Source organism: Betta splendens, chromosome 7, assembly GCF_900634795.4.
Source record: "Betta splendens chromosome 7, fBetSpl5.4, whole genome shotgun sequence".
Taxonomy (NCBI): Eukaryota; Metazoa; Chordata; class Actinopteri; order Anabantiformes; family Osphronemidae; genus Betta; species Betta splendens.
This window is the reverse complement of record NC_040887.2, coordinates 8554626-8577549: the sequence shown is the minus strand read 5'-3', so window position 1 is coordinate 8577549 and position 22924 is coordinate 8554626. Positions and strand designations below refer to the sequence as shown.

Sequence of the window (22924 nt, the reverse complement as noted above, 5' to 3'; positions counted from 1 at the left end):
CTCAGTGACGAATAAAGAGTCCAAATGACATTTACAGTTCATGGCGAGGTGCACAAAGCCACCACAAATCCATCTGATCCATACATCATGTTCTAGACCTCAAATGTACCCAGACTCTATGCTAGGTGGATTTCCCCCTGTGAACTATTCTCCACAGGGATCCAGGCAGGTCAAAAGACAGAATGCATCAAAAGTAGAGTCTTTATTGAAGAGTGGGCAAAAGAACCACCTCAGTTAAACTGTACAGTTACAGGAGATCACCTCGCGAAGGAATGCCAGACATAAAAAGTATGGACCTCAGTTCACTTTTCGCTGCGTCTTTCCACATCAACATCTGTACAAGTTGTAATCCCAAGGCTTGAATCTATGAAATGCAGTGGAATGCATGCTAATACAGTATGCAGTGCAAGTGTCCACACTTAGAAAACTGACTGCACGAAGCTATCTATGCCTAACATACTGTAGGTCAGACATTTGCATTACATGAATCTTAATTTGGAGAGACAGCTTAACGTGGTCTGAGCCGGGTTCCATACATCAAACACCTCTGGGGTCGGCTTGATTCTGAATGCACTGTGATCCAGACACTCAAACGCTGACATTTATGTCGAGGGGAAATAGAAGACGGCCTGGTAACATTCAAATTTCCTTCACGTCAAGTGCCACTTCATTTTTTTTCTATCTTCTTGCGAGCACACAGCAGAACTTTAAAAACATTCTCAAGATCATCATTTGTAAACAAATGCTCGTTTGCTAATGACTCTTTAAAAAAAGCATCGTAATTTACATTTTTTGTGACGACAACCCATGGCCTGTGTAGTTTTTTTTTCAATATTCTGCCCCGTTATTCATCATCCATCTGCATTTCTTGTTTGCTTGTATCATTAGGAAGCAGACTCAGAGAAATCCATTTAGAGGATGCGTCTCCATGTGATGACTGTTCCGATTTGCATGATTTTTGAGACCACAAGATGAGGCTGCTTTCATATTGACTCAATATGACTGGAACCTGTTTTATCATCCTTAACCCCCCACCCCCCCCCCCCCCCCCCCCCCCCCCCCCCCCCCCCCCCCCCCCCCCCCCTTTCTAACTCTTCCTCTCACGCACACATACACACAAATGCTATATAAAAAGACACAAGCAGTACAGTCTATACAATATGAAATCAAGTCATATTTCAAAATAGTGTCATCTGTTTAACATGTATTGTTTACAAATAAAGCAAAACAGGCAATTTTTTTTATGATACAAAGAAACCTGACACGCCCTAAATCAAGTTCAAAAAATCAAGCATGTTAGGGGCTTCTTAGGTTCACGACAGCTATTTAAACGCATCCAAGGTAATTGGGTCCATTCAATATTCTGCAGTCTCCTCTGAATTACATGAAAAGGCGTCCAGGGTGGTCCGTCGATCCATTCACACCTCTTTGAGCTCCGTCATGTGTTTCAGAGTCCGTAACACGCTCATCAGCGCTTTCCCTCCACAGTCCACGACACGCCTTCATCCACGACCTAAAACCTCCGCGTGTCTGCTGCTTCGCGCCTCGTGTGACACACAAGCTCGTTCTCCGCTGAAAGCTCTGGGGCGTGTCCCTCTGAAATAAGGCAACGTTAATTTAAAATGGCAACTGTCACGCTTAGCAAGAGTAGTGATTGTTGTGATCCTTCCCTCCTATTAATCAAACTGTACACCGTCACAAATGCTCAACCCTTTGCACCTGACAACGTTACGCGAATATCAACATTCTTTAAAACATGGCTCTGTGCCGGCATTTTGTTGGCAAAAACTTGATTTTGCTGTGCAAAACAACAAAACAGAAACTGACACGTAACCAAGGTGCGTTACATCACTTCCGTTCCTCACATTTCCGCCGTGGAACCCTCGCGCGTCCCCCGATCACATGATGCAGTAGGCCTCGTCCTGCGGCAGGTGCTGCTTAGTCCTCCAGTAGGTGGGCAGGTGCGCTCGCAGCACTTTCCTCAGGTCCTCGTTGAGCAGGAGGCAGAAGATGGGGTTGACGCCGGCCTGGGCGAAGCTCATCCACACCGTGATGGAGAGGTACCTGTGGGGGATGGTGCAGGACTTGACAAACACCCTCCAGAAGCAGGCCACGATGTAGGGAGCCCAGAGGACCAGGAAGAGCAGCGTGACGGTGTAGAACATCCTGCCCAGCCTCCGCTCCGACCGCACCTCCTCCATCCCCAGCAGCCGCCGGTGTTGATTGTGTAAATTCTGCCTGATGCCCAACAGAGTGGGCGGCATGGGTCCGCGGCCGAACCCCGCAATCCAGTTAGCGGCGGCCTGTCCGGTGGCCCCGGGCCCGTGGAAGGTCCAGTTCTGGCTGATGGCCGGCACCAGCTGGACCGGTTTCATCTTGCGGTGCCTGTACTCGAAGAGCAGGAGCTTGGCGTAGAAGCCGTGCGTGGCCAGGACCACCACGGCCAGCATCAGCATGAAGCCCAGGGTGTCGTTGGTCTTCAGGTAGCGGTGTTCGAAAATGCACTGGTCCTCGTCGCGGATGAACTTGTACGTGCCCACGTCGAAGACGGGCGGGAACGCCATGGCGACCGCCAGCGTCCACACCATGCAGATGATGGCGGCGCACGTCCATATGGTCATGCGCTTGGCGTAGAACCGGTGGTGGGCGATGGCAAGGTAGCGGGTGACGGCCACGCAGAACAGCATGAAGGCGGCGTGAAAGCAGAAGAGCACGGCCATGAACGCCACCACCTTGCAGCTCAGCGCGCTGTACGTCCAGGCCGAGCCGCTGCGGACCGACACCAGCACGAAGGGGAAGCAGGCGGCCGAGCGGACCGCGTCGGCCAGGCACAGGTCCAGGAGAAAGAAGTAGGGCGCTTTGTGCAGTGTCCTGTCTCGCAGGACCAGCAGGGACACCAGGAGGTTCCCCGCGAGGCTGACGCAGATGATCAAACCCAAGAAGACCAGCTTAAAGTAGGCGGAGACGTCCGTGGCGGAGCCGCTGCCGCCGCCGCCGCCGCCGCCGCCTCTCCCTAGTCCGCTCTGCGACGCCAGCACAGCCAGCAGGCTGCCGGGCCCGTCGATGGCAAAGCTCTGGTTGGCCATGCTGGGCCCCCGCCCGCCCGGGGCGCCTGTGGAAACGCTAGCGATGCCCCCACAGCCGTCGCCCCCCCCCCCCTCCCCGCGGCGCTCGCGTCCTTACAGGGAGAGGCCGTGAGGACCCTTTCTACACGACAGACTCATCGTCCCTCTTTGTCCGCAAGCTCGCCACCTGCGGACAGACACAGATTGGAGGCATGAAGGGGGGGGGGGGGGGGGGGGGGGGGGAGACAAGATGTCTGACTCGCGAGTGCCGAGTCCAATAAACGGCAACAGCGACTCATATTCAACAGCGTGAATGTGGAAGTGCCGTGTTGGGCGACACAGTGGAAAATCTCTGCCTTCCTGCTTCTCTAAGGCTGGGATCAGATCAGCAGCTCTACAGCATGCCAGCTCCTTGGCTCTCTCAGTAATTACCTTGCCCGTTGCTAAGATACAACAGCTCACATACTTTGTGCAAGTGTGGGTGTTTGAGTGAATGCATGGGGGTGTTGGGGGGGGGGGGGGGGTGGAGCAGACACGGTACAACCAACACCAGGCATGTCCAACAAACGGCGATGTTGTAAATGAGCAGAGGGACATTCGCTGCGTCTCCCGTCCGCGCGCGTGCGCCCGCGCTAAAGAGCGGAGGGTGTAATAATCTGTAGCGTTCGCGGCGCACAACAAACGGGGGGGGGACGGGGGGGGGACGTAGTGGCAGAGCGGGCGGCCATTTGGCTTCCACCGTGGGCCTACATGTATGTGGGAAGTGTGGAATTTTACTCGGAGGGAGAAACGGAGAACGGAGAGAGCTCCGTGTTGACGCGCGGAGCGTCAAATCAGCCCTGATGAGAGGCGAAAACAAGGAAAATCAATGGCGAGCCAAATCTGAGCCGGAGCCCGTGCTAAGAAAGCACCAGCTACGGGGTGATAATAAAACATTAGCCGTGCTCGCCTGGGTGGGCCTCGGCTATGTAGGCCACGGAGCACAGTGTGATCCGCTTCCTTCCTTCCATCCGTACACAACACAGCCCCGTGCCGCCCCTGACAAAGAGCAACTCACCCAATTAGACGGACGTCATGTCAGCGCGGCCTGAGACAAAAAAACAGACGAACAGGTGTCAAAATCATCTCAGCTGTGTGCGTGCGTGCGTGCGTGCGTGTGTGTTTGTGTAATATACATACCTCTCATCTTCTCATCTTTTGGTGGGGATGGTGACGGTGAGGAGGGGGGCGCGTATGGAGGGGGGGGGGGGTGTCTGCTCCTTTATCACGATAAAGAAAAAAGCCAAACCAAAACAAAAAAAACAAAAAACAAAATATGATTCCGGTCCCCGTGTCTCACTGTTTGCTCTAGCGGGAGAAAAACACAGAATGAAGCTTCGTGCTCGTGCTGCGCTCTCGGGCTCAAACGACACCTGTTATGCATAAATCCATCGCGAGGAGATCGAGCCGTGCAACATATAATAAGCATGAGACGGGGCAGATGCCGTCTAATGACCGGCAGCTGATCGCACAATCCGGGGACGGAAGGACCTCGGCGCGTTTAGGAGACGCGGATTGAAAACATGTAGATTCGCCGCCACCCGCTCCCAGTTTCATACAGAGCGCGAGAGGTGCTCGTTCGCCCCGCGTCCGCATATCATCCGAGAAACGGATTTTTGCCTTGCATCACGTCGATGATGGGGCTTCCACGGGGCTGGGGACGGGCGCGAGCAAAAACATATGCTGTTCCGTTCATATATCCAAATGATGTCAGATTTTCAATGCTCACAATAATATAACCCACCCACAGACGTTACAGGGGAAGAACCGCCGCGCATCCCATAAATGAACCGTCTTGCCATGGATGCTGGCTAGTAGCACCAGAACAATTAGTCCACGCAGACAACACACTCGAAACGTCTCTATTTCCCATCGTTCAAGTCAAAAACAGGCGATGTATTTACCCACAGCCGCTAATATGCAGCCTTTGTGTTGCTGTCCGGCGAAGGTGGACTACATCTTAATAGTCCACAATAAAAAAAAGCCTTCGAGGCACAACAAATGCATTTTTTTCCCCTACAAATCCAGCGACGGCTCGAGGAATGTCACATCGCAGACGCTGTCGACATCACGAGTCACATACGCGCGAACACGGCGGAACAACAACGCGTCTGGATCAGGCGAATTATTCCTGAATAATCCCAATTATGGCTGCTCGCAAGGAGGCAGCTCGCACATTCGCGGAAAGCGTCGGTTTTATTCGGGGAGAAGAAAGAGAGAGAGGGGGGGCGAGGGTGATGGAGACGGGAGGAGGAGGGGGAGGAGGAAGAGGAGAGAGAGGGAAAGAGAGAGAGACCTGTGTGGCATTGTGGGCCTTAACTTGAAAGTGATGTTTTATTCTAACCGTCTCTCTGTAGCATCATGTATGACGCGCCTGTTCTCTCCACTGTGGAGCGAGGAGCTCCAGCTGTCAACAAACCGTGTGTTCCATTGGTCTCCTGCCCTTAGTGACAGCCTGGGCTGGCTCCACCAGAAATGACACACACAGGCCTGACGGGGCCGCAGCAAAGCATTCTGGGTCCTCTGGGAGGAATACTGGGACTCATAGTGACTATAATAATAATAATAATAAATATTAAAGAATGAATGTTTGACTATATGGTGCAAATAAATAGACACCTTACAGGACAAAAAGACACCAGGTGAATTTGTTGCACTTTATTCTGCTGAACTACAAAAAATAACACTATATAATAATATTTAACTAGAGTGTGAAGTGACTGATGAGTTTTTTTATAGAACAATAGTGTGTTAAAACAAAAAAATGTGCTTTTCCTTTTGGGACTTTGTTGTCAAAGACGTCATTTATCTACATTGCAGTTTAAACATTTCCCTGTGATGAATCGACTCCAGCCGCCCCTGAGAGTGACGCCACGCTGGATGAGGCCGACGGAGAAAGAAAATAACCCAGTTAACGCCCGTGTCGCAACATGTCAACGCTCAAACAGCCTGTTTTGAAATCACAGCTTTGAGTCGTGTAGATTATTGCTTAAAAAGGCGTTAATTACCTCAAAGTGAGCGTCTGCTTTAGAACCTACACTGATTATCCTCCTTGGGTCAGTTTTAAGCCTCTTTAATTTTTTAATACCTCCCACAGCTAGGTGGTCGTCCCATGAATTAATCACAGCACTCGTTTCCCTGCACAAGGCTAAATAAGCTCTGATTAATAATTCTGTTTTATGGACAAATGCATAAACAACATGTGATTTAATGAATACCTGACGACTAAGACCAGACACAGACCTATAAATGATTAAACTTATTAAGGTTAACCTGACATTCAAGAACACAGGTGGAGGTTATGTAACATTTAAAGGCTCCGGTGGTCAAAGAAATAAATGTTGTCTCGTTTCTGGGAGGTTCCATCATGGAGTATTTTGGAGACCTGTCCATCTCCAAACACCGATCCACCGCGTACAATGGCTGCTGCTCTGAAGTATATCACCACGACCGCAGTGCAATGTTTGACCTTTGGCTTCTTTCAGTCTCGCCTTACCTTCCGCGTATTTGAAGCAAATCTGAACACGCTCCAGAGTCGGAGGCGCTGAGGCCTCAGATGTTATTTTGGTGGCGTGTCACAATCTCCGGCGCTGTCTGCACTGCACTGCAGTGTCATTAACGCGCATCAAACTGCTGCGCGCATATTTCTTTAGCAGAGTGGTTGAAAAGAGGCTAACACACACACACACACACACACACACACACACACACACACACACACACACACACACACACACACACACACACACACACACACACACACACACAGGTGGAGGGTATGAGGCCGTGTTTAATGGCAATATCACTTCAAACACGTCATTTAGTGCATTTAGTGCTATCAGCGTGTCCCCGTGGCTTTCAGAGTTGTGCTATAAAAAGTGTTGTGGGACAACGACGTGATTTATGATACAGGAAGGCGTTTCAGAGGATGTGCAGGAGGCTGGTGCTCTCTGAGGACGAGCAACACGTCACGCTGGGCAACCTTCTAATTAAGCAGCATCTATTTTAGGCAGGTGTTTTGTTAAAGATCGTCACAGATTCCTTTTACAGATTTTTTAGAATATATCTATATATATGTATGTATATATACACATATATATATAGTCTTCATAGTCTATGGTAATGTTTAAGGTATTTTGTGGTAACATACAAAATAACACGATGGCTGCTACAATAAGAATAGAAAAGTGCATCATAGAACTGAATATATCAGAATGTAACACTATGAACACATGAAGTAAGTACACCACCTAAACAAAAATCTGCTCTAACAGTCTACTCACACTGATAATAACTAACTAGTACTCTATTACTTCACACTTGTTCACATAATACATTAACATTTTAATTATAATTCAATTATCATTTCTAATTAACTTGTTTATATTTATAATGGACTTTGTAATAAATTGTGTTTTTATATGACAAAAATATATATTAATATTATTCTAAAGGTTCAATCAGGGATTGACAGTTGTGTGTTTTAATAATAATATTAATTATAATAAATGAACTTTATCGATCCCACATTGGGGAAATTACCCTCTGCATTTTTACCCATCCCCTGGGGGAGCAGTGGGCTGCCACAGTGCAGCTCTTTGAACTTCACGGCTCGGTTTGGAATCACGGAAAGGCACTTTCTGGATTTTAGAGAGCAGATCAGAGTGAACCGTTGTGCCACAATTACAAACGGTTCAAGACCAGGAGCAGTCCGATGAAGAAGAGGGTGCTTGGTTCCTGCATCACTACAGACAGCGAGACAACTCCAGTCAGAAACGCAATGGATGGTTGGATCAGACTGCTGCTTACATCATCCTCAGGCGGAGGCTGGGACGCCGCTGACAACGTGCTGGGTAGATTCTCTGATAATGCACCGGGGAGCATCTGGGGAGCATCCTCTGTGTGCTCCCTCACGCTCTGCAGAACAAGGTTCCGGTTCTCTGCGAGTTCAGGTGACGCTGGCGCTTCATCCCTGCAAGCTTCTGTCTCGCGCTCGGCCTCGGGGGACGCGCGCGCGGGTGCCCTGCCTTCGCAATGCGCTGCAGACCTGCCGGGATCTTCTGATAATCCTGCAACACGCTCAGGCGATCCCGCTGCACCTGCGCGCTCAAAGCCCTCGGCCGCGGCGGGGGGAGAGATGCTCTCAGCAGGCAGTTCGGGCCGAGGACTCCCGGCTGCGCTCTCGCTCGATCCACCCCCCCCCGTCGGCCAGAGATTCATCTCTGTGGCTCCGAGATGCAAGCACGAATCCTCTGAAGAAGGGATTTCCTCTCCTCCAGAGCGGGAGCTCTCTGATCTGGGCCTCGACTCTTGCAGGGAAGGCAGCGGCGCAGAGGGACCACTGTCTACGGGCTGCTCAGACGTTTGGTTGCCTAATTCACTGTGGAGTCTGGGTAAAGGCGGCGACTTGTTTGGCTGAACTGATTCACTGGCACAGGGAACAAAGGCTGCGTTACACTGAGGGGTGGATTCAGGAGACGTGCAGGAGGCTCGTACACCTGAGGTTACAGTGTGTGGGGACAGTGTGCCATCAACACACGGAGGCTCTGGCTCAGGCGGGACAGAGGGACGTGATGGGCAAACTGGAATCTGTTAAAGTAAAACAGTGAGACAGTGACGGCTACGGGAAAATGAAGACGAAAAGACAAGAGAGAAGCAAAGCAGTCACTGTACACAAAATGCTAATGAGTTAATTTAAACACACCTTCCTTTATCTGTACTAGACATCAAAGGGGGAATATTTTCATCTTTTTTATCCTCAGGTTTACCTGATATACATATTTTAACACATTGTTTTTCCTTTGTGCATCAAGCGCTGGAACTAACACTGTCCCCAAACGGAATATTTTCATTTCCGCTTGATTCCATTCCAAAACGGCAGCTTTGAAGCGGCTGTGACAAAATTCCAAGGTTAACATTGAGATAAAATCCGAAAAATAAGAAAAAGACAGATAACAAAAAAAGAGTTAAAAAAAACAAAAAAAAAAAACAGCATGGGCAAGACTCATGAAACACAACTACTGTAAGAGACGATAGCACGTGGTTGTTAGGCAGCAGTGTGGAACCACGCTACCAGTACTGCCTGTTCAATAGTAGGGAACAAAATTACAATTTAACGGCAAATCTTAGTGAAACATCTTATTATTGCTAATTTATAACTACTGAACGTTTCAGAAACACACGAAACTAAAGTACTATTTCCACTTCAACTCAAGAAAACGGGTAAAACGTCTAGTAAAATATTTCTTGGAATGTACAACAAAAAGCAAAACTACAGTACTGCCCATGTCAATATTTTATAAAGGATTATTAGATGATTATTAGTATTGTGGATGCTGGCAATAAACAACATTATGGGGACCTCTGGACACTATTAGTGACGAGGGAGGGGGCGGTCATCCAGTGTATTTGCGCTCTCCAGGGACACAGCATGCACGTGAACACTGGTCACACCAACACACAGATGAGCTGGATGAGCACATGCCCATGATGAATACCACATCACATTATGTTACTCTGTTAGGAGGTATCATAATGTTTTTTGTTACTGGGGGACAACTCCAGGAGCCACAGCTCTGTCTATTTTCAGACTGTCCCTGAAGTGAACCGATCTCGATGTATATCTACAATGACAATTAAAGACTTTATTTCTAGTGAACACCTGCGCCAGGTGTTTTCAGAGCAGGGACGGTAAGCAAACAAGCGAGACTGTGGCTCCTGACGACGCTCTGTGCGCAAACCTCCCTCTGATTGTCAAATACAGATCTGTCCTAAGATCTGCTTTATGTGTCGAACTGTTGCAAAATCAACTTGCCAGAGATCTGACGCAAAACCCTGTCGTAAGCTCAGTTTTAAGCAGCTCAACATGTCTCGCTCCTGACGGTTTACAGTAAGAAAAGCACAAGCTCAAACTCAGGCCTGCAGTTTGTTTAGGATTACTGTGGAACATAGTGGACACACATGGCGACTCTGCATCGAAAGAAGCAGCTCTCTGTTTGGGCCAGTAAAACCAGTAAGTATACTGGCCACAGGCTGTTTCACCTTGTTTGCACTTCCAATGTGGAGCCAACAGATTCCATGGACAGATAGTTAACCACCAGATAAGGAAATCCTATTTAACTCTCTACAAGAAAGCAAATAATGGCTGAACTAGCATCACTAGTTAAACACCGGACTGTGGGGGGGGGGGGGGGGGGCGGGATTCCAAAAAGGTGCAACAGCACGAACAGCATGCGTCGAGAATACGGATACAACGGGAGGCTGAGGAGTAGAAATGCATACGGTGCTCGTGCTACAGCGGTGAGAAGCGGGACGTTACCTAAGATGTCGCCGAAGCTTCAATGAGCTGTGAACAATATAAACAACCAAGCCCGTGATGATAAGCTTCATTGGGTTCAAGTAGAAACTTTGCCTTTCAGTATTAGATACAAATCACAAAGTGGGATAAAGCCCCTCAGCCCGCTTACCTGGTCGTCTCAACCACTCCATGCCAATCAACCATTTGAACATAATCCAACAAATACTTTGATGAATGCATGTCCTTGCAAAGAGCCCTTGGTGGTTTATTATGTATTCCATTAGAAGCAGTGTGTTCTTTCCCGTGCTATTTCTTCCCCGCTTACCTCCACATCGATCTCCGGTTGGATGGGAGCTGGTCCGACAGCTGCTGCTCTGATAAGATCAGGCCGGGAGGTCCCTTCCTCACCTGCTGATGTAAAACAGATAAATATGCTCCACTGGAGCTTCTCTGCAGCCGAGAGGGGAGAAATCAATGGCCTTGTTTTACAGCACAATAATAAACAGCGAAACACAGTAGTGTAGCAGAAATTAGGAAGGAATGCCACCAATGTCACACAGGGAGCTTAGCTTGGCCGTAGAAACATTATTTAGCTAAAATGTTACGTTCGTACTGTACCTTCATCCTTTTCCTGCTCATCCTCTGAATCCAAATCATCATTCATACTGAAATAAAACAGAGACGTTAAAAAACACATGCAGTAAAGCAACAGGAGAAGGTGGTCCCACGTGATTAGCGTCATCTGTTGTGGATGATGGGTCTAATTATTTACTGTCTGTTTCATACAGTACTCTGTATAACTCTGTTCCTGGATGAGTGGAGCCCAGTAGAGCCTGAGCAGCCACCCTTCTCCTCACGCTGTAGGGGTTGTACTGACACAACATAAGCAAAGGTGATGTACTGTACACAATGGGAATGACCCATGTCTGCTTCTTATAGATCCCACAGATCCTATAGGGAATCAGATACAGATTCATTTTGAAAGACGGGAGTGTGACATTAGCACAAACATGCCATAGGAAATGAAGGTCAAGACGAGTGCTGAGCTGCGAACGCAGCTACGCAAATGGGGGCAACGAGACATTGTTCTCCCTGTCCTTCTTGCAGTTTCAGTTTTATATCTAGCGACCTCCCTTTAATACTAATATACTGTAAGATCGCATCGCAAAGGCTTAAACGCAGAAAGAAGAGCCATCGCCGAAGCCCCTCAGAGAGAAGTCTCTCTGGTCAGATGACAGAGAATTCAGCTCTTTGGGCAGCGCTCCAGGCTCCAGGCATGTCTGGCTGACGCTGGGCACAGCTCACCGCCTGGCGAGCGCCATTCTAACTGTGAAGTCCGCTGGGGCCACGGTAGACGGCCGGTCGGGGCCGGACGGAGGGAACCCTCGGCCAAAGAGTGTTACCTTTCACCAGGTGACCTGAGCGGCCCGAGCGCTTTCACGAGCCCCCGTGGGAATATTTCATCCATGGTGACAGTGTAAGGGGTGAATGATTCGCTGTAATCAGCACACGCGATTCACAGTCCAGGGCAAATCTCTGCAGGCCGATATGAAAGAAAACACCCATTCTGCTCCGGTGAGATTATTCGCTTTTAGAGAAAGTCCATCAGCGTGGCCTGAGGTGACCCGAGGCTGTTCTATACCATTCCCTCACACTGACCTCAAATCCAGTTATTAGTTAAGTTAAAGCGTCTAATGAATCCAGATTAAATTCTTTGCTGAAGATGTCAATACAGTTTCTGCTCCCCAAACTCACCGCCTCCTCTATTTGGCTTCAGCTCCTACATTTAACCTGTAACCTGCACTAGTTTGTTCTTTGGGGCCTTTCAAAAACTGGTGGGCGTTCTGTCTTTGGCCACTGTGACATCCATTCATCACACTTTTATGCCGCTCTAACAATAAATCAAGGAATCGGCCGACTTCAGTGGACTAAATAAGGAGGAGAAGTGCTTCGTGCGCCAGCCGGACTACACAAGGGACTGGGACAAATGTGTTCCAGTGAAATTGCTCTGTTCCCCCATGACTCTGACAGGAAAGGTCAGCAGCAATGTTTAGTGCAGGGAATCGCCAGCGTGCAAACGACACCTGCCCTTTGCCTATTTTGATCGCCCGCATGCACCACTGCATGATTGGCATTCTGGGGGGGTGGGGGTGGGGGGGTTGTACTACTTTCACACAACTCTTTGCACAACTCTGTCTGAAGGTACTACAAGTACATCCAGTCCCTACGACTTATGAACATTAAATACTTACACTGCCTCACTATGCAGTTGACGGTGTAGCTCTTTAATATCACCCAGTGTGAGTTACACTTGAGTTCTTATTAAAATACATTTGACCAATAAACACCAACGGACCCAGTCTGTGAGTGACTCTCAAAACCTGCAACTAGGCCCGTGACTGTACAGTAAATGTACCTGTAAGCCTTTGGCGGCTTGAGGATGCTTCTCGCTGGCTGTATGTTGACGTTTGTTTCGGCTGAATTATCTTCGTAGGACAGGAGCAGCGTGATCACATAATTCAGAGAGGAGTTATTAGCCCAGAAATCCCCATCAGAGGTTTCGTAGCGAACCACGAACTCCATGCGGGAGCCATGCGTGATGTAGGGGGGTGCGAAGGACAGCTTGAAGTAGAACTGATCAGTGTCGCCGTCGTTGGAGCCCTGGACGTACTCTGCGGGGTGATCAAAGTAAGTCACCCAGTTGTCCATGGTGGCTCTTATATAAACTGCCTTGTGGTAGGAAATGTTCAGGACCCGCACCAGCCCGCAGAAGGCGAGCGGCTCATTGTCTACTGGAGACAGCTGCTCCACCTCCACCCTGTTGGCGCGCACTGCGCGCAGCAGGGCGCCGCCCGCCGCGGCGCCGAACCCGGGCTGCACCCGGTAGGTCGGCGCGCGCTCCGGCTTGCGGTACTTCGCCTCCTCCGCCTCCCACGTCGCGCTGACCTCTTCCTCCTCCGAGTCGAACGCAACGAATTCCTTAACATCCACCAGATCGCCACCTGTGGTGTCGGCGAACGACACCCTCTTTCCGGCAGAAAGCGCCAGGTGGATCCGGATGTACTCGGCGGTCTCGTCGTGGATGGACGAGCCTCGCTTTCTGGGCACCGGCGAGCACCTGGGGATGAAGCGGACGCTGCCGTCGTCTTCATCCTCATCCTCCTCGTCGTTATTGTTCTCCTCGTCATGCATGGGAGCGCTCGCCTTCGCTTCTTCCGATGACTTGCCGCCCGTTTTAATAGCAGTGAACAGACCCTCTTGGCTCGGTATGCTTAAAAAAGACATTTCTGCAGAGCGACGTCCTCGTGACAGCCGAGCGCTGATGGCGCCTGCGAATGAAAACACTACCTAATGCTCGTGATTTGCGCAGCGGTGGCCGGCGATCCATCCATCCAGCGCTGTCCCAACGTTACGCACAGATGTCCTTAGTAAACGTGCGGCGCTAAAGGTCACCCATGGAAAACTTGTCACGGCTGCCAGCCTTTGACAGCGTATCCCACTGGTTTACATGACTTTACGCGTAGCACTTTGGCTGCTGTCGCGGAAGGAGCCGTGTCTAATTTTAGCGCTGACCTAGCGAGATCTCCATGGCCCAAATTATGTCTTTTAACGTGGTATAATCCAGAGACTCCCCCTTGTTAGGTTTGGTTTGGTTTGGGCTGGATTTTAAAGCAATATCGTGTCACCTAAATAGCAATATTAGTAGGACATAACAACACGCCGATTCATAATAATCCAGTCGTTGCGGACATGAACAGATAACCTGCAGGTTTCAGGGTCAGTCATGTTATTATAGGACAATCATTCAAGGACGTTCATGTAATTGACATGGTCTGGGTATATAACCTATATTTTCCATAATACAAATAGACTGCAGTACTTGAAAGGGTTTCTCATCTACCAAAGTTATTATTATATAAGCTCCATGAGCTCATGGGAATGGGAGGATATTTTTAGACCAGTGCGCGTCTTTTCCTGGCAGTAAACAGAATCTTTGTGACCTAAACCAGCCTCCACTAAATGATAATAAACGACATCCTTATTTATATCTATCTAACGTTTGAGGTTGTCATTGATCTCAAAATCACCGATTTATATATACTTTAGCCCGTTCAAATGACAGATGTCTAATAAACAGTAAGTCAGAGCGTTAAATCACAAAGGTGTGTTTACATGCGTTGATGTTCCGAATTTGTGCAGCGCTTTTTCGTCGCGCTCCGGACAGATTACCGTGTTAACACACCCTTGTCAACGATTGGTTGGGACGTTTTAGCGCGGCGTGCATCAGCCAATCAGGACATTGTTTTTCTTTCACGTCGATGCGCGGTAGTAAGCTAACAGATAAAGCCAACATAAAGTAATATAAACAACTCGGATTGTACACAAAGGCGGCGTTGCACGGGGAAATTTTATTATGCGGACGGAGTCCCTCCTGTTGGATTATTATTCGTGCAAAATATGGCGTGGCCAATACTGCAATGACTTACGAATTGGGTAACGCATGCTAAGAAAATTAGCAATAGCCTGGTAATTTGACGTTGCGTAAGGCCGCGGATAAATAACGTTAAGAGCTGCTTTTTATTTTAGCCTTGTAGAGAATGTAGGTTCCATTAAGGACAGAATATTAACACAATATTGTTTTGTACGTGGTTGGTTTTTTAGAATTTTTGTGTGCATTCGTGCTCGTTTTGGTTGCGCTTGTGGGCTATTTAGCTTGCTAGCTGTTTGGCTAGCTAACACTGGCTAGCATGAGTCAATTGACGGACTGCAAACAGTCCGCTGACTCTGCGTCGAGGAAACGGAGTCCATCATCCGAACGGGATGAAGGGAACGCAGTTCCCATCAAGTCCGCAAAAGTAAGTGACGCATCAAGTGAAACCGGAGTTACTTCGAAATGGAACCACAGCAGTGAAGTTGAAAGCAAAAAAACTGCTGGACGGGACAAGCACGCAGGCAACGTAGAAGAAACAGCTGCTGTACGAACAGATAAGGATTCAGATGGCATCTGTGCACAGCCTGTCAATAAGTCCTCTGCTGACGGTCACCTTGCTAGCAGCACGGAGAAGCCACAATCTTCAGATGCACCGCGATCTACGGACACAACGGAAGCTGAAGAGAGGACAGGTAGAATCGACCGGCGTCCAAAAACCCCTTTGGACCAGTCTGACTCTGCAGCCATAGCGGCTGCTGAAGCACTCGCCAGTCTCACAGGGGGAGATGGGGAAGACAGTCAGGAGATTCCATGCTCATCTGAAAAGGCCAAACCTGTGAAACAGGGGAGCAAAATCAAACAGCGTGGAGGCAACCAGTCCTCAAGAGTAGGCACTAAGACTCAAGCAGCTGCAGCAGACAGCTCCACATCTGTGCATAGTACTGACAGAGAAGATGCAGATGAGGTGCCTGAAGCAGATGAGGGTGATGAATCCATATCTGGGTCGTCGTCAACGCCAAGTTCGTCCTTTCCATCAGACAACGAGGACAATGATGATGGAGAGTGTGCCATTGTGTCCGTTAAGATGGCTCCTGAGATGAGACAGTCAGTCGCTCTCCTAGCGCAGGTACAGATGAGGCTTGAAGCACTTGAGAAGAAAAGTGCTCGACTCCACCAACGATTGGACATGAAGATTAGTCATCAACGACGACCACATCTGGATCAGCGTAGCTCCATTACAAAAACAATTCCTGGCTTCTGGGTGACCGCTGTATCCTCAAAATTATTGTTTAAAACCCTTTTCAATTTCTGATTTCACAGTACTTAGAACCAATATGTTGTTTCCTTGACCTTGATGTACCAGCTGTTGAATCATCCTCATCTCTCAGCTCACATTGATGAGACAGATGAAGATGCTCTTAGCTACATGACTGATCTTGAGGTAAAAGGCCTTATTCCTGTGTTCTGAAAAAATCAGGTAATTTTGTATGTGTGGGACCAAATGTTTTACTTTTTCATGGGATGTTCTTAGATTGAGACTTTCAAGAACAACAAACTGGGCTACAGGATCCGCTTTCACTTCAGGAGGAATCCATATTTCCAGAACAACATCATCATGAAGGAGCTGCACCTTGGGATGGGAGGTAAGACAAAGCATGTTGAAAGTTTCCATTTTAGCAGCAACAGCTTTGACAGAATATGTCATAAATTCAGAATGACAATACATTTCCCTTTTTAGTGTACAACATTTTATAGGTTCCAAAACAGTCAATTAATTTTATTATGGATCTGGTTTGATATTTGTTTTTATTTTTACCTTCAGGCGACTGCAATGTGTACATAAATCTGCATGTCCTTGTAATTGTATTTAACTACTCCGGTGTTAGGATCTCCAATGTCCTTCTCAAACCCCATCCTGTGGCATCGTGGTCAGAACCTGGCAGCACACAGCGAACCCAGGAAGTCATCGCGAGGGGTGTACCAGAGCTTTTTTAGCTGGTTCAGTGACCACAGCAACCCAGGACAAGATGATGTAGCAAAGGTACAGATATTAGGCAGAACTAACTCTATAGTTAGAAACATTTGTTAAAGAAATGACACAATGTGTTAAACACATGGATGATTGAAATGTCCTTTTGATGTATAGATACTGAAGGATGACCTTTACAGAGATCCACTGAGATATTACCTCACTCCACTCTGGGAGCCCAGAGAGAACGGGAGGTACAGCCGACTCTTTATCACAGCTGTCCACATAATGTATAGTCAGTGGACGAACCACTTATTATGCCGTAAATTCTAGAAATATTCTCAGTATTATGACTTTGAAATTATAGTTCTACTGTAAACTTTTATTGGTTTCCTGATTTTTACTTTTGAGAACAGGTGGGATGCATTCCAAAACACAGAGTTTAACTGTTTTGTGTGCGTGTGTGTGCCCAGTAGCAGCGGTGGGGCCAAGGCAGCTGACAATGGTAATGGAGATGAATGTGTGGTAATATCCGACTCAGACGATGAACCCGTTGGGGAGGCTGGTGAGGCTGAACCAGGCCACAGCAAGAAGAAAGAAGTGGACAATGAACAAGAGGAGGAGGAGGAGGAAGATGAGGAGGAGGAAGAAGAAGAAGAAGAGGAGGAGGACAGAGGGGCAAGTGCAGGTCAGCGCTAGAGTAAAACTCACTGATCCACTTAGCTGGTCTGTTACAGTGTACACCTATACATCGTACAGTTTATCAGTTGATTTTGTACTGATATTACCGCATAGGAGGCACAGGGCCTGTTAGCAATATGATGTGTTGTAGTTGAAATAAACTGTCAGTAATGCAGGCTAAACTGAATAGACAGAACATATTTCCCCTTCAGATGAGAGCCCAGAGGAGGAGGAGGATGGTGGAGAAATTGTGATTGACGGTAAGACATTGCTCTTAAAAGTAGTGTTGCTAATTCACCACTCTCACCAAATCAATGGGGATTGGGAAGCTAGGAGGGTGGTAGTTGTTTTTTTTTTGTTTTTTTTTTTTTTTTCTTTTTTTAACATCTTAGTAAAAACTTAATTACAACCACCTTTTCAAATGATATGTGTCACCTATGTGCTGTAGGCTCCGATGACAGCGACCAGGAGGAGGAGGAGCAGGAGGAGGGGACCTAAAAAAGAAGAGACAAGGAGAAGGAGGTGTATGCTGAAGAGGACGTGTCATCAAAGGACTGGAGGCCAGGAACATGAAGAAGATGCTAAGGTTGAGTACCAGAAAAAACATGGAATCCTTCTCACTGATGTTAGTCATTCTTATGCACAAAATCTAAGTCTTTTTTTTTTTTAATCTAAAAATCCTTTTGAATCAATTCAGGGTAGAGAGTAATAATAAAGCCAAGGCAGCATGTTTACCCTCTGTTTTATACACTCAGAACAACATTATGATAGAAGCCCAACTCACCTTTTGCTAAATGTCTTGTCTCCATACATGTAGTGTTCTTCTAATGAAAGCACTGCATCAATGAGCCTACAGACGCGTAGGTTACTTCTGAATTACCGCTGCTTGCTGGCATTAAATTTTGCCTAATAAATAAAATCTCAGACGAATGATGCTGAAACCCTCAGAGGCATTATTAGTGATCATTTCAAACCAGTTGACGTGAAAAGACACGTGTTAAAATTAAAATAATGAACCAAAATTTGTTCTCAGGGATGATCATGTTGGTAATTTTATTGGAAGATCATTTTACACTCTGGTTAGTGTCGGCTGTGTATAAATAAACGTGTAATCTACTGTAGTAAACAGGAACGACTAGTTTTTGTTGTTTTGGTAAATGCGACCTGTATTTTCCATCCGCTTCTGTACGTCCAGTGTTGTTGGACACCAACCGTTCACCCCTGTGACCACTTCTGCTCTTTAAAATCATTGTGTAGATTAAACCAATGTTTCTGTGGCTTCCTACATCTTTGTAACTCCTGGAACAAGACATAGTAACTTCATCCAGTTTCCTTTTGTTCTACTATTACACAATGATTACATTTCAAGCTTAGTTCTTTTGAAAAAGAAAGTATTTATTACATTGTTTTTCTATACACGTCCACGTCATGGCATGCCCGTGAGCATGAACTGTGAGACAAGATTACATTACTTACAAAACCATGTGCAGGAAATAATTTTCAGTGCACCATGTTAGTAGATGTCGTTCAGGAGGTGCACTGTAACAAATTAATATTTGCTTACTTTTCTTGGCAATGAACCTGTAAATAATATTTCAGTGCTGTCTTTTGAATAAGATAGTAGATATGTTTAATCCATGGATAAATTTATCAAATAATCTGGAGTTTTTTCATAAATACGACGAGAAAGTTATATTTTATGTGCTGTGTTTTATAGGACACTGTAGTTTAAGGAAACCCCCGTTTGTTGCTTTGGTTAATTTCTCTGCTTAAAGTTTAATGTCCACCTTTTGACTCAGACATAATAAAATAGGAAGTTGTTTCACCTTGTTCTCTATTGTTATTTACGTATGGTCTCCTTCAAAAGTGTTGGAATGCATAGCCAGTGAATTTATTTCCTGTCTGCTGATATTTCAAAGAGTTGAGAGAAGAGTAATATTGATAATGTATTATCATATTATATAATAATAATAATAATATTTGAGAGTTCAAATGTTGTTTGAAAAATATAGACTAAACTAGCATTTGTAGAGGAAAATGGAACATGTTGTAGAGCTAACAGCCTGAAACTGATCACAACAGCCACACGATGGCAGTGTATCTCAAGATATTGCTGTCTCCCTCAAGGTGAGCTGTAAATAAGATGTAGGTAAATACATTATGTTGTAACCCTTTACCAGCATTCAAGCTGTCTGATCACCATAAATAATAAATGGTTACTCAACCACTCCGTGTCCTACGACCTTCTACTGAAGCATCCTCCTGTGACATCACAGGTTGTCACCTGTCCGATGCGCTCGGCCGCTACGCGCTCATCTTGTGGAGCCCGATCAAACGGATCCTGCAAACATACAGCTGTTCTGTGATGCGTTCCATCTTTGATATGACACCGGCGTGTGATATCGCTGACGTTTAAAATGTAGCTCTGCAAATAGCCCCAGGCAAGACATTTTTGGACAGGCCTAGACAAAGGAACAGCAGCGGTGGCGCAATAGTACACTTAAACCCTTTGATTCCACTTTTAATGCACAGCTATAAATATTCCACTAGCAAAAACCTGTCCTGCTGTGGGCCCGGCAGCACCCTGGGCATGCAGTCTAGAATGGGCCTATACTATTAATACTGATGATGGAAACACATTATACCCCATGAAGTGATCCCATGTGAAACACCGTGTTTGTCTCCTCTTTGAAGCAGCTTCATTCAGCGCACCTCAGAGCAAAACATGTTTTCGTGACTATGAATTAATAATAGGTTGAGTTCCTACAATATTGATCGTGACAAACTAAGCACAGATTGCTGGGACAACAAAGCCGTCCGAGGGCCGCGTTGCGGTCTGAGGGTTTTCTGTGGACCCTTTGTTATGTGTGTGGTGGCAAAAGCCTAAATGGATTCCCCTGTGTAAACCGCACCGCTCGGGCTGAGCTGGTGTTGCTACTGTACACAAATCATCTTGTCTTGCGGCTGCGTGCTCTCATGTTTCACAGAGTCGTTCGCTGGGATCCGGCTTCCCCGACCGAGTCACCGAGAGTGAGAAGATAAGACGCAGCAGCTCGTTCTTCATCCGTGTGATTGATGTCGGGAAGGACATCTTCTCCTGTGCAACGTGCCCCGAGGCTGCTCTGTCGCAGGTAACCTGAGAGGCAGAGGCAGGGCCTCTGAATACCAACTACCTGTGTGTAGGTCTGTGTGTTCAGAGCAGTAGGCTTCTTTGTGAACGCCGGCCTTGTTGCGTATCTGCAAAAGCTGCACGTCGCACGCGTACAGTACAGTAGCGGCCGGTTCTGCGGGCCGCGGCGCACGTACGCGCCGCCGTCTGCCCGGCGGCTAATCAAGATGAAGCGCCGCATTTGAACCGCGCCGAGGGGGGAGAAACGGGGGAGAATAGAGTGAGCGTGATTGAGGGGGAACGGATGAGTGCAGTGATAAGCGGCGCTGCCCGGGTCCTGACAGATACACACGGCAGATGGATGACTCTTATCTGGGAGATCACGCCTGGGCCCAGTTACAGGGAGCCTCGATCACACCAGACAGATGAATAGGCCTACCCCCCACCGGTCCCACTGCGCATACTGTACACACACACACACACACACACACACACACGCACACCTACACAGGCGCGCCATCACTAGCGTGAACAGATTGCACCGCTCGCGTTACCTTCCGCGTCTGTGACATTGAAATTCACCTGCCGTCCGGCGTCTGAGACGCGCTCGGGGGGGGAGATAAGAGAAATCAATTCGGCTTTAATTTCTGGAGCGGAGCGCGATGCGCACGGGCGTTTGTGCAGCTGTGTCCACATGCTGTGGGCCCGTGGACGTACGCTGGCATACAAATGCGTCCTCCACCAGCAGAGCCGCGCTCGCTCCGCTCGCACTTTTTTCTAGCAGGACAGATTTTTGCTCCCTGACTCTCTGATCGCGAACAATGTCTGCGACGGAGATTAAGATGGAGCCAAATTCACACGTACTTAAAAAAGCATTTTGGAGGTTTTCTTGTGTAAGGACACTTAATCATTCCCCAGCTATTACCACAGGCTGACAGATTTACCTTTCAAGACGCAGGAGCAGACTTTCACTCATCTGCCTCGCAGCCACTCTGTCCTCCTTTCCTACATTAACTCCCTCCCATGACTCACCCCCCCCCCTTTTCTCTGGAAGGAGCTCCTCTCCGGCAGCTGTTGAATATCCCAGCTGCATTTTCTAGTGGAGCCGTGTGCCAGCCTCGTCCTCCAGGCAGATGGCGGCCGGCCGGCCCCGTGGACACGTGGCACGTCGGGCTGCAGACGACGCTGCGGCGGCGGCGGCGCTACGACAACCTGCAATCACAGCGCCTGCGGAGCAGCCTGCGACTGGAACGCCGCTCCTGCACGAGCTGCTGTTGTCAAAAGTCGCCCGCCTTTTCATAATAAGCGGCGTGTGAAGTTCACGGGCGCCGTCGTAACACCTGTCCCGCTTATCTCGCGTTTCGGGCGTGTGCAGTCTTGTGGGAGGGGAGTGCTGGCGAGGCCGGGGTCGCCCCGGGTTTGCTGCCTGTTCAAACACCCGTCGATTCGTCGCCTCACACAATGGGCCGGCTTGGCCTCGAGGCGACGCTGCCACTGATGGATGCGCCTGAGGGGCCGGGGTCCGTCCGAAGCCTTTGGTTTGCCGAGACGGATGGACGTCTCCCTCTCGTTTGCCGCAGAGGTCCTCCCCGGTTTATCCGCGCCGGACGGAGCGCATCCATCACGGCGGAGGCCGCTGACCTGCGCTGCCACTGTGTACGCGCTCCTGGCGGTGAATGAGGAGCCGGCGCTGGCTGCGGCGTGTTGAGGCGGCGCGCCGGTCCCATAAGCTCCTGACAGATACGGATGACGTCAGCAGGCGCTTATGGAGCAGTGGGAGCTGGGCAGCGGACCAGTGTCCGTGGCCACGCTCCAGGGCACACGGAAACCTGAACTCGGCACACACTTGTGACTCACTTCCTCGGCTGGAAGCGGAGCGAGGCGGGAAACGGACACTCCCTCCCGGACGGATCGGACGCATCATCACATGTGTCGCATCTGCTCGGTACCCGACCCCACTAAAGGTCACTTCCTACGCTCTGCGTGCGTGGGACACAGCATCAGAGTTGAAAGCGTGCGTTGAGGAGACATTTAATGGTTGCAGTTAAAGCTGCGGTTTTGCCAGCTCCTCCGCGTCACGCGCTCGCTTCACTCCACTGACCCGCAGAGCCTCGGCCTTTGTGTCTTCAGCAGCGCACCACCACAAAGCCAGCGATAACAAGAGGCCGTTTTAATTTCAAGCTCAAGGCTCTTTTGACGGCCGAGGTGTCCTTTACGTCTTGGGCCCCCCCCCCCTTTTGGTTGCTTTGTCACCGTCGCCATGAGCGCCGGAGCCAGCCAGGGAGGAATCCCAGGAATCCCTCTCTGCTGACCTGCCTCTCACGTAGGGCCG

General features: G+C 48.4%; 3 protein-coding genes across 14 annotated transcripts; 1 reads left to right on the top strand and 2 right to left on the bottom strand.

Annotated features, from left to right (window-relative positions):
- Positions 1-1059: 1059 nt before the first annotated feature.
- LOC114858247 (probable G-protein coupled receptor 173) lies at positions 1060-5325 on the bottom strand. Its single transcript, XM_055510116.1, has 3 exons — positions 4245-5325; positions 4123-4152; positions 1060-3252 (listed from the first exon to the last, which is right to left on the bottom strand). The coding sequence occupies exon 3, from the start codon at positions 3084-3086 to the stop codon at positions 1899-1901; it is 1188 nt and encodes a 395-aa protein (XP_055366091.1). The 5' UTR covers positions 3087-3252; positions 4123-4152; positions 4245-5325; the 3' UTR covers positions 1060-1898.
- A 422-nt stretch (positions 5326-5747) lies between these two features.
- On the bottom strand, positions 5748-13982 carry si:ch211-167b20.8 (protein phosphatase 1 regulatory subunit 3A). Of its 8 annotated transcripts, none has more exons than XM_029155212.3 (5): positions 12818-13980; positions 11020-11066; positions 10727-10812; positions 10423-10449; positions 8468-8693 (listed from the first exon to the last, which is right to left on the bottom strand). In XM_029155212.3, exons 1-4 carry the CDS (start codon positions 13684-13686, stop codon positions 10423-10425), a joined length of 1029 nt encoding a protein of 342 aa, XP_029011045.1. In that variant the 5' UTR covers positions 13687-13980; the 3' UTR covers positions 8468-8693. The 8 variants fall into 8 exon arrangements, with proteins under 8 accessions (XP_040927648.1, XP_040927649.1, XP_029011045.1 ...); XM_029155214.3 differs by having other exon boundaries at positions 10727-10809; positions 12818-13977; XM_029155211.3 differs by having other exon boundaries at positions 8586-8724; positions 12818-13981.
- Positions 13983-14709: 727 nt separating this feature from the next.
- On the top strand, positions 14710-19308 carry tspy (testis specific protein Y-linked). Of its 5 annotated transcripts, XM_029155202.3 has the most exons (8): positions 14712-16103; positions 16197-16274; positions 16365-16476; positions 16720-16874; positions 16980-17056; positions 17276-17490; positions 17696-17743; positions 17932-19308. In XM_029155202.3, exons 1-8 carry the CDS (start codon positions 15150-15152, stop codon positions 17979-17981), a joined length of 1689 nt encoding a protein of 562 aa, XP_029011035.1. In that variant the 5' UTR covers positions 14712-15149; the 3' UTR covers positions 17982-19308. The 5 variants fall into 5 exon arrangements, with proteins under 5 accessions (XP_029011034.1, XP_029011033.1, XP_029011035.1 ...); XM_029155201.3 differs by lacking the exon at positions 17932-19308 and having other exon boundaries at positions 14710-16103; positions 17279-17490; positions 17696-17924; XM_029155200.3 differs by lacking the exon at positions 17932-19308 and having other exon boundaries at positions 14710-16103; positions 17696-17924.
- The last annotated feature ends 3616 nt before the right edge of the window (positions 19309-22924 follow it).

Coding starts and splice junctions, on each gene's coding strand:
- LOC114858247 (XM_055510116.1), bottom strand. CDS start 3,086: ATGGCCAACCAGAGCTTTGCCATCGACGGGCCCGGCAGCCTGCTGGCT.
- si:ch211-167b20.8 (XM_041071714.2), bottom strand. CDS start 13,686: ATGTCTTTTTTAAGCATACCGAGCCAAGAGGGTCTGTTCACTGCTATT. Junction 10,813..11,019: donor TGAGCAGGAAAAGGATGAAG/GTACAGTACGAA, acceptor GTTTTACATCAG/CAGGTGAGGAAGGGACCTCC. Junction 8,694..10,726: donor AACCGGAGATCGATGTGGAG/GTAAGCGGGGAA, acceptor TTACTTTAACAG/ATTCCAGTTTGCCCATCACG.
- tspy (XM_029155200.3), top strand. CDS start 15,150: ATGAGTCAATTGACGGACTGCAAACAGTCCGCTGACTCTGCGTCGAGG. Junction 17,057..17,275: donor GAGCCCAGAGAGAACGGGAG/GTACAGCCGACT, acceptor GTGTGTGCCCAG/TAGCAGCGGTGGGGCCAAGG. Junction 17,491..17,695: donor GGACAGAGGGGCAAGTGCAG/GTCAGCGCTAGA, acceptor TTTCCCCTTCAG/ATGAGAGCCCAGAGGAGGAG.